Here is an 11,153-nt window from a genome sequence, read left to right on the forward strand (position 1 = left end):
TCATTTGTAATGAGGTGCTGAAGTCAGAATTAAAAACTTCTGACAACTATTTTAGAATAGATGATGTAAACATGTGTGTGTCTTTATTATTAAAAAAAAAAAAAAACTGTTAAGATTTAGAATATGTTAAGCATTAATTAAATAAATTGACTTGATCTACAAAACAACACAAACCTGCAAGATACTGGCTCTGAAGCTTTCAAAGGCTTTTTGTATATCAGCTTGTAGAACTTCTTTCAGAGAATCTATTACTGACTTACGAGTAGATGCAGCATCTCTTTTAGATTTCTTTAACATCTAAAAAGTATATTACAAAATATTTCAGTAAAGTTTCTTCTATCAGAATATAAACAAATAAAAATAAGGACTATACTAAATGATCACTATACTAACTTGAATAGCCAAAGGCAAGCTTCGCAATCTGATGCCTAGAGAGTAACCATTGCTAACATGATATGCCTCCACCAGATATGTCATAAATTCTTCTATATTTGTCTGCTGTGTCCATTTATTGGTCCTATGACAGTAGACAAAATAAATATATAACATAATGCAAAAGTAAATTATAGTAAAAATGGCCATCAAAACAAAGTTAATTAATTTCAAACTTTCTAATGAGAATTCCTTAAAAGAAGTGACCATACCAGAAGGCTGAATTTAGAACAAAAGGAAAGCAGGATCTTTTTTTTTTTTAGATTTAATTAAAAATAAAAATTTTAAATTTTTGCAAATCAAAGTTGATGCTTATCTATTACTGGATTTTATTTTTTTAAATGGTAATATACATTTATGTAAATACACATTACATTACATATTTGATGTAAATACACAAAATAAAAATGTTTGTCTTACTTATCAAGGAAATTGTTGAGTTGTTCCATAAGATCAGGGGAAGTAATTTCAGGGATATATTCATCCATGGGAAATTTGAACAAGTCATATCTGCAAACATAATGAGCACATTTCTAGCAATTTAAATTCTGTACAAAGCATGGGTAAAGATTGTATTTCAACATTAATCTAATAACACTAACAGACCATTAGGTCTCTTTTTCACTATATTCCAAAATGACAGTTATGCCAGTGTACCTGTTTTTGGTACTTGTCTATTTCATGCAAAACAAAAATGAGAATCTAAAAATAACTGGCATTGCGCACTGAAACCACATGGTTCTACCATGTGTTTACAATGCATTGGTCTGGTTTAACGATTTAACAATCCAATTGAAAGATACTGTGAGAGATTGATTTTCATTAGATCTAGAACTTGAAAGAAAGCAAGGAAAGAAGAGCATAGCCATTTAGAGCTCAGGACACAGGGGACAGTTTGTTTCAGGGGCTTAGGGCTAGTTGGGTTAGTAATTCTAAAATATTTTTTTTGGGAGGGGGGCTTTTTATCTTTCATACGCAAATATCAGAAATTTCTCCCTTTTTGAAGAGAAACAGTTTTAAGAGCCATTACTAATCTTAACCTAAGGTTAACCAAGTTATTTATATTAGGATGTGATGATGAGATAAAGTATCTTTGAACCTTTGATTACCCACAAAAAAAAGATCATGTTTGAAAATTTAATTCTTGAGCACTTCAAATTTATAAAATTCATATAAAAAAGTAATGGGTAAACAACACTTTTATCCAAATGAAAAAGCTTCTACAATGGTCTCAGTTGGCGAATGTGCAACATTTGGTCTTATGAGACAATTACTTAAAGAAAGTGTGGACACCTTTTTAAAAGGAAATAAATTCAAGAGGTATAACCTTGAACAAAGTAACATGTAACCAACAATAAATCCCAAGCCTTGTTTTACCAGGGGCCTTGCAATCAATTCATATTAGTTAATTTAATTAGACAAAAGCATTCAGCTAAAAAAAAAGAAAATGTAACTAACAGAAAAGTTAAAAAGTCCATTATACAGTGATGGTTTTCAACCTTTTGAGACTAAGAGCCATGATAGAAATTTGTTCTTTTGGTGCAAATGTTTTAAAAATATAGTGAACCCTCATTTATGACCCCCAATTATTTTTCCCACCTGTTTCTTTGGTGACCGGTCACTTCATCCCCTGGTCATTTCATCCCCTGGTCATTTCATCCCCTGGTCACTTCATCCCCCGGTCACTTCATCCCCCAGTCATTTCATCCCCTGGTCACTTCATCCCCCGGTCACTTCATCCCCTGATATTTTCATCATCTGATAATTTTATCAAACAAATTGTAATTTTAAAAAGCATTAAATGAGCAATATTTAATGTATTCCTTTTTTATTTAAATGACAGAGAGAGAGAAAGAGATAGAGAGAATCACACCCTAAATATACATGCAAGATTATTTCCAATAAGCACTCAAACAATTAATTTTAAGGCTATAGGAACCTCATCATGACGGGTATGTTCACATAACTAGAGGCCCCCACCAGTTTCGATATCTAAAGTGAATATCAATAAACAAAATACATACTTACATATACATGTAGAAATGAAATATCGATAGAAATAAAGTCCTATAACACAATTTGTAGCTTTAATGTTTATAAGGAAGACCGCCTTTATTAGAAAAAAATAAAACCTTATTACAAGGCTAAAAATGACTCGCCCATTTTCAAGAAAGAGCGATTGAAAAATCAAATAAAGTGAAACATGGTCGTACTTTCACCACAGCTTGGCCTTTGATGATAAGTTATCAGCGGCACGGTCATAATTATTCTAATCGCACTTCTATCTATCAAAAGATTCCCACTACTTGCACTACACCTTGGCCTTTGATGATAAGTTATCAGCGGCACGGTCATAATTATTCTAATCGCACTTCTATCTATCAAAAGATTCCCACTACTTGCACTACACCTTGGCCTTTGATGATAAGTTATCAGCGGCACAGTCATAATTATTCTAATCACACTTCTATCTATCAAAAGATTCCCACTACTTGTACTACACCTTGGCCTTTAATCATTACGCTATAGATAAGTACACATCCAGATTTACCATATAATTTTAGATTTCTCATTAAGAATACAAAGTGGAAGAGGAAACACTATAAACGCATTAGTAATGTCATAAAATGTAAAAAAGAAAGCATTCTACATAATCATATTTATATATAAAATATTTAATTGGGGATGAAATGACCGGGGGATGAAGTGACCGGGGGATGAAGTGACCAGGGGATGAAGTGACCAGGGGATGAAATGACCGGGGATGAAGTGACCGGGGATGAAGTAACCGGGAACCTGTTTCTTTTATGTTTTTAAAAATTGCCTAAGAATAAAGCCCTGATAGTTAAAGTCACGAGGGATATATTTTCTTTGTGGACCACCAAGAGGATGGCTGCAGCTCCTTTCAAAGTCAACAGACTACAGGATGAGAACCACCAATTGAGGGACATAGATCTTACACCACAGGCATCTTTTGTAAAGGTCCCAGCTTCAGGTTTTCAAATGTTTCTCTGTTGGGGTGAAACTCTCTGCAACACTCTTGCAACTCAAACAATGTACACAGTGATCTGCTCCGAACAAAATTTTGTACATAAACATTGACCTTTCCTAGTAGGAGTGAATGTTCTTTGGCAGTTGGCATGAAGGAAATATTTTTGTACTGTAGGTTCAAGTCACTAAAATATCGAACCTGGTTGATAAAAAAAATTGAGAAAAAAAAATTCATTACGAAAAATGCTAGAGATATTTTAAACAAGATAAACAAAAAATTAATTGACTTAGATGCGGAGTTAATATCTCATTATTTCAACAAAAAAAACACTGTCATTGACTATTTTAAATATTTTTTTACAGTTAACAACATAATGAAAATTATATTAAATTGATAGTCGACCACTAGATAAACATGGGCCTCAGCTCTTGAAGAAAAGCATGATATACGAAAAAATGTCTGGCTCCTCTACCACCAATGCGATAGCCACATTGATCTGCAAGATATGTGGACGGGAGTGTCTCTCCAAAATAAGACTCCAAATGAAAAAGTGTTTGAGATGAACCATAATTGTTCCACGATTGAAGGAGGCCAATGAATGGGACTAAAAGTAACTGTCACAAATGATGACCTAGACCACACAAGCAAAGCTACAAATATAAAATGTAAGTGAAATTGGTGCTAGAATCCAAAGAAAGTTCTGAAACTAAAAAAAGCTGTGTTGAATATTTTGGAATTTTCTAGCACATGGTTAGATAAATAGATATAAAGTTAAGTTCCCCTTTCAGACCTTGTGGTCTATAAGGCTGATGATGTAAGGTCATCTGTATCTGTGGCCTATGGTTAACGAAGGTGTCATGTGGCCAGCACAACAACCAAACGCCTTTACTAATGTCAGGTACCCATTAGAGCTGGGTGGACTCAAAGATCCCGACATTTAAAATCCCAGTATTTACCGCTCAGCCACCGCACCTCCAGATAAATAGATATATGGCGTAGAAAAATTCATTACAGATTTCTAATGAAAAATGATAATTTCTTTCTATTACAGATTTAATAGGGGATAAAGTTTCAGCTTTAAGAAATTTAAACAAATGTATATTGGATACATGTGTGCTACTTGCCAATAAAAAAGAGGTATACTAGAGCTTGAGAATTTAGAGTTCCTTAACAGATTATACATTTTTTTATATTTTTTTTTTTATTAATACCAGTATTACCCTAATTAAAAACAAAATGTATATATATGAGCAACAAAAAAAATTATGCTTATGTGTTATGTTTAGTAATGTAAAAAAAAAGTGTAGTTCATATGCCTGCCAGATAAGATCTCTCTATTGTAAAGGGAAGTGGACCTCAATTGTAAATCTTGGGACAATGTGAAGTTTTTAGGACGAGTTCAATTCTAAATCAGGACTAAAATTCCAGATGTAGCCATAGAGAACAGCAGAAATAAGCTTTGCTTGAAAAATAGAAAATTATCAGTTTTGTCTACCTGGTATTTCTTTAACACTAGCTCTTCAACCCTCTCTATAGAAACATGCTCCTTGGCCTCATTTAGAACATCAATGCAGTCTTTAATCTGTTGGTCAACATCCTGAACTGTCAGTCGAGTGCCTTTTCGTAGAGTCAGAGGTCTGACAATAATTTCCTGCAGGCAGGTCCAAAAAAAAAAGATTTTAAAAAGATTGAAGCTCAATTAAAATTAACCCATCAGCTTAAAATTAAATAACCAACTTAATAAAGGCAAGACATTGAGGTCATTGGTCATACTATAGAGGTACCTCCGAACCTGCTGATGCTAGGTAAGTGTTGAAAAGATAAAAACTTCCAGCATGCCCTGCAAGCCTACAAACATTAATTAGTAGTAAAGAAAAAGTAACAGGATGAAAGCATGTTTTCTATATCAAAGGTAAGACGAAAATAATAAAAACAATGACAAACCTTTACTCCTGTTATCTTTGTTCCTGGGGGTGGCCCTGTCTTCACATAAAGTGTTGGCCATTCTGACCGAAACAGATTGGTGGCCTTTTCATAACCTACACCAGGAGTCACATCTCCCAGTGTGACCGACTTTCTGTCCTCCGATGATGAGTTCCCTTGTACAGCTACTTGTGGTACCATAACATACTGAGGAGCTATCAGAGCAGGGGAAGCATAGGCAAATGGTGTAGACGGCAGCTGAAGGAAACAATTTATGAAACAAGTTTAAATAATATATTCCTTTCCACTACCAATAAAAATGTTTAAGTGTATTCATACATTATTTTACTAAAAAACATATTAATTCATTCCATCTGTCTGAGTAGATTCTTTAACACTTTTTACTCCCACTTCCCATAAAAGAATCAAGTTGAAATTTTGCACAATTATTCATTGTCAATGAAAACACATGAATCAATTAAAAAAATTAATCAATTAGTTAATTAGTGGTAATTAATTCATTTTGTTTTGTATAGAAAAAAAAGGATGATATGGCGGTGATTGAATGGTGCTCTTCTTTCACTCAGTATAAGCTTTTTTTAATAAAAAAATTTGTATATTTTGCTTTTTTGGTATATATTAACTATAAGTATAAAAATGCCTGATAAATTTATTCTTTTAAAAATAAAACTGCAGAAATAGTTAAGTGAAAAATCCTTTTTTCAGTGATTCACTGTAACAAACTTATGATAAATATATGATCAAACACATCTTAGAACTAAACGCTACTAAAAAAATATTATTGATAAACTGTTTGTTGTTGATTTTTTCTTAAAAGAGGTATTGCAAGAGCTTATTTACATTAAATTTTAACATTTAAAGCAATTTATTTACCTGTCCCATTGCTCCAAGTAAGTTGAACCCAGGTTGACCCAATGTTAAACCTGTTATATTAAAAAAAAATTAAAGAATAGGTGATAATTGTTTTAGTTAAACTATACTTAATACATACAAAGACTCACAGCTCATTTTTGCAATCATGATAATATAACTAATGTCAGTGTTACCATATAAGCACTTAAATTTTGTATAGTATTTATTTAGTCCTCTTAGGGTGTCACTCATAATGACCAACAAACTTTGGGAAAACTATTGGCTTATAATAGTTTTCATAATAGGGTGTAAGACCCACAAATGAGATGTATAATACTACACCAATGACAAGCTTCTTGTATGAAAAGTTATTATTGTGCTGCTAGTATAAAGCCAATGTTATATTTTAGATCTATCACCTGATGGCATCAAGCTGGGGGGTGTCTGAAAAGTCATAGGTGTTGCAGAACCATTGCTTTGTTGTCCCTGAGGTGGTAATGAATATCTTTGATGAGCTGCTTGCCCCTGACTGGAGCTCATTCCTAAAGGAATAGTTCAATAAATTCATTCTCTTAAACCAAGACTAAAGAAACAGGATATAAAAATATCAGGAACATGTGTTTCTAATTTGATAGATAATTTTCTAAGAAATAAATATGAAAGTGGAAGTAATTTTGATTTTTAAAAAACCATTACATATTATTTTTAAGGTTTCTGACATGGCTAATTTTCACTCTTTGTTGTCATTTTGTTTTGCTGCTAACATATAAAGAGCAACTGAAAAGTGATGATAAAATATAAATTTAATCTATATTGAAATGGCTTTGTATTTTGCATTTTTTTTAAATATTGTGTTTTTTGTTTGTTTGTTTTTTCTTTTAAGGAAGACATATTAAACCAGCAAAAAAATTTTTAAACATATGTTGATCACTTTATTTTAAGAGTACCTCTGTCTAGAACTAAATAAAAATTACTTACCGGACAATGGGATGAACCCTGAAAGATTTGAGGTAGATCCTTTTTCAAATGTCATGGTTTTAATATGAGACTGACTATCATCATCCGAGTCAGAAGAATATATCACATGTGTTGCTGAAAAAATGGTCAATTTGAAATGAAGTCCATAAGCCAATGATCTATATGTAATTTGTAAAAGTTGAAAAGTATGATAACTAAGGCTAAATAGTTGGCATTATCTAGCACTGTCAAGGTTTATGATAAATATCAATTATATCTCAACTTGGTTCAATTGTCTTATTAAAATCATTTACTAGAATGTTGGAATCAAACTTGTACAAATATATTTATTTATTTACAGCTGACTAATTTGAGATAACAAGAAGGGAAACACTGTGATAAAAAAAAAAGGCTAATGCTAATAAAAAATAGTTTCATGAATTTATTGTCACTTTTAGAAATAAACAATATGAAATGTGTTATAATATGAAAATATTTCAGATTTGGTAAAAATCAAATCACAACAAAGCTAGCATAACAACAAAATAACATTCAGCATTTGTTTATCTCCTTGAAAATATACATGTATAATAAACATGTATGTTTTCTCTTATTCTTTTTGCTTTCAAAAACAAATAGCCATAGATAACTTTAATAAAACCCTTCTCTAAATGTTGTTGTTTTATAACAATAGAATCATAATAGTAAGCTCTGAAAAGTTTGACTTAACATTTAACAATTTAAAAAAAAAATTTTTTAGGAGTTGTAAAAAGTTGTGTTCACAACATTAAAAAAAACTGTTTTTGTGACCCAGTTAAAGATTGAGCAAAAGTTCACCCATTTTTATGACCAAAGATTTACAAGACCTGATAGCACTATGCCCATGTTTTAGGAATGTCAAACTGGATATTGTGTACCAATTTGAACTGAGTGTAATAAAGAACTATTTTAAACTTAATCTCAAACTGGATGTCATATACCCATTTAAACTAAGTGTAATCAAGAACTCTAACAAACTAAGATCAATCAACACTGATTTGCGATGTCACAACCAGTGTGCAGTTTAGACCTATAGGACGTTGCAACATCACAGGTCTGATGTCACAACCTGTAACATGGCAACAAGCTATTGGTCTATACTGTTCACGGCTAAAGATGTCGCAGGTCATCAGGCCTTCTATAACTCATGGTTACGATCAAACAGGATATTTGTTCAACTGAGATTTATCAGGAATGAAAAATCTCAAACTAGAAATCATGTAACCCTTTAAGCTTAGTTTAATCCAGAACTCTCACATTCTCATTGCTTTTATTTTAACCCATTTCCACTGACACTGTTCAAGAACTTGCTCAAAATTCAAAATAAGATGTTTTAAAGCAAAACTAGTTTTCTACAGTGGACTTGTATGACCTCTTTGCCTACCACAGCCTATATGTCCACTGCATGGAGAGAGTTAAAAAGTTGACAAATCAGAGGATATAATAACACTAAGACAGATAGCTAATTAACACATAACACAGTTTGAAGAGAGTTAAAAGTGAAATAAATAAGAAGAATTAGAAAGACAGTGGCATGGCTTATTACCTGTTTTAACACTTTGACTACTGCTTGGCTTAGCTGTTGCACCTTGACCCCATCTTGGTAGACTAGAAGATGTTGGAACTGATGTTTTATTGTTTGTGCTTGAATTTAAAAATATCATATTTTTGTGTACACTAATAATATCACTATGAAACTGAAGCTGTGATCTGGCATCACTGTCAGAGCCATAGGCTGACTTGTAACTGCTAAAAAATTCATCAAGTTTACATATTCCATTTTGTGATTTCAGCACTGTTGTCATTCTTTCACGCAGTGCTGCATGCTTGCTTAATAGTGAGCTTGGCTTTATACTTGTAGACTTTTCTTTTGATGCTAATGCTGCATTAGATGCCTGAGAAAGAAGACCATTTGAGTCATCTGAATCATCAGAATCAGATATCACAAGAGGCTCAGAGCTGCTAGAAATGTCTGATCTTAGAGTGATAACATCTTCCTTAATGATAAGGACATCTTTAAACTTGTCTAGAAGCACTTGCATCTTTGTAACGCCATATGTTTTGTGTGAGACTGACTTTTTCATATACTTTGCAATAGCATTCCAAAAGTTGTGAGATGAGCATTGTTTGCCTTCACATGTATTCAAATAACCAATCACATTTTTCTTAAGTTCAGCTATTTTAGTGTCGTAATTCATTTTTTTTTTATTTCGATTTAAATTCAAGGCTTAGCCATAGGATTTCTAAAAGCTTTAATATCTGAGCTAGATCTATATCTTAAAAAAACTGTCTACTGTCCTGAAATGGGAAAAGAAATTATTAAACAAACAAAAAATGGTAAATACTCAATATAAGCAGATATAAGTTATAATGGAATCTCTTTTAAAGTACAATTTAGAATCTAAGTAACTATATATTTCTATAAGTTCTATATATTTTGTAAGGTCCCTTACATTAATGCAGCACTATTCTTAAAAGGTTCCATAGAATCACAAAATTATAGTTATACTATGGTATTACTGGTATTAGTATGGTGGGAAGAGTGGTCAAGAGGCCTAGTGCGCTTGAACTTGGCTTGGCTATCTAGAAGGGGGCTCAAGGTTCGACACCCAACTCGGGCAGAGTTGTGTTTACTGAGCGCCTAAAGGCAGCACGGAAAACCGACTCCTAGATACCCCCTCCCCCCCACTTGTCCACAAATGAGATAGGACCAAAAGCGCTCTGAGCATGCTATAAGCATGAAAGTAGCGCTATATAAAAGCTATAATAATACTATTAATAGTATTATTATACTTATTACTATGACTATAGAACAGTGTTTCACAAACTTTTTCTCTAACAGAACCTTTGCACATTCAGAGTATATTTAGCAGAACATTTTGCTTATTTTTTAGAAATTTATATTAATTAATTCATGTGGTGACCTACTAGATCTACTTATTGTTAATTATTCCGTAACTTGTGGAACACTAGGGTTCTGCGGAACACAGTTTTGAAAACATGATCACTGTTATGGACACTGACAGTATTAACTAGATCTATAGTCTAGACAGTATAGTACAGAATGATTTAAATCTATTTTAAAAAATACTAAAACAGATCTATATAGATCTAGAATCTATCTTAATTATCTAGATTTTATATTTATATAATATATTTTAATTATATCTACTACAAGTACTAGTGATAGATTTTATATTTTATATCTAGATTTTAAGTTGAATATGATCAAAACAAATTAATACTAATAGTAATAGGGTAACCTCATCTCTTTGTCTTTAGTTTCTAAATATACTACTAAGACTGTCGCAACTAAGACTAAGTCACTAAGTGAAGTAAGTGACAGACTTGAGACTAGTCAGTCTTGTCTAGTCACGACACCAGTCACCAGACTTAGAGTTAGAGACTAGTGTGACAAAATGATGATCTAAATAATGAGTAAATTGACTAAAATCTAAGACCTAAGCCTAAGAGTAAGACTAAGAGTACTAGACTAAGACTAAGTCAGACAAGTCTGAGAGTAAGACTAAGACTAAAACTTACTAAAGAGTAAAAGAGTAAGGCTAAGAGACTACTAAGAGTAACTGTCTCTAACAATACCGTACTAATTACTAAAGTAACAGTTGACTAACACTAACACTAATAACAGTAACATTATTATTTTAAATGTTAACATTACATTGTGACTGTCTACTAGTAAGTACTACTACTAGATTCTAGTCATAATTAATACCATTACCATGTCCATGCATGATCTATTCTTGTATCGACAGTATCTTCAATTTGAAAATGAAAGAAGCATAAAGCTTTCGATTGTCAGAAATTTTAGATTCAGTTCTAGTCTAGATCTATAAATACCAGTGATGTATGTATACAATCTACTTTCTCTTTCTTGGTATTGCTTTATCTCAACGATTGATTTTTAATTCTCACTCAA

The 11,153-nt window shown here is 32.2% G+C and overlaps 1 protein-coding gene across 3 annotated transcripts in view; it reads right to left on the minus strand.

Moving 5' to 3' along the window:
* The window catches only part of LOC106068793 (uncharacterized), a 51,687-nt gene extending 40,593 nt beyond the window's left edge, over window positions 1–11,094 (minus strand). For all 3 annotated transcript variants that reach the window (XM_056036755.1, XM_056036756.1, XM_056036753.1), the window contains exons 1-11: window positions 10,956–11,094; window positions 8,763–9,514; window positions 7,199–7,312; window positions 6,640–6,762; window positions 6,242–6,291; window positions 5,369–5,605; window positions 4,920–5,075; window positions 3,393–3,622; window positions 853–942; window positions 394–517; window positions 175–297 (exon numbers count right to left, since the gene is read on the minus strand). In XM_056036755.1, coding sequence (XP_055892730.1) covers window positions 175–297; window positions 394–517; window positions 853–942; window positions 3,393–3,622; window positions 4,920–5,075; window positions 5,369–5,605; window positions 6,242–6,291; window positions 6,640–6,762; window positions 7,199–7,312; window positions 8,763–9,414 — 1,899 coding nt within the window. In that variant the 5' untranslated portion in view covers window positions 9,415–9,514; window positions 10,956–11,094. The remainder of the gene's footprint in view (window positions 1–174; window positions 298–393; window positions 518–852; window positions 943–3,392; window positions 3,623–4,919; window positions 5,076–5,368; window positions 5,606–6,241; window positions 6,292–6,639; window positions 6,763–7,198; window positions 7,313–8,762; window positions 9,515–10,955) is intronic.
* Between the last annotated feature and the right edge of the window lie 59 nt (window positions 11,095–11,153).

The sequence above is a fragment of the Biomphalaria glabrata genome, chromosome 7 (genome assembly GCF_947242115.1).
Source record: "Biomphalaria glabrata chromosome 7, xgBioGlab47.1, whole genome shotgun sequence".
Classification (NCBI taxonomy): domain Eukaryota; kingdom Metazoa; phylum Mollusca; class Gastropoda; family Planorbidae; genus Biomphalaria; species Biomphalaria glabrata.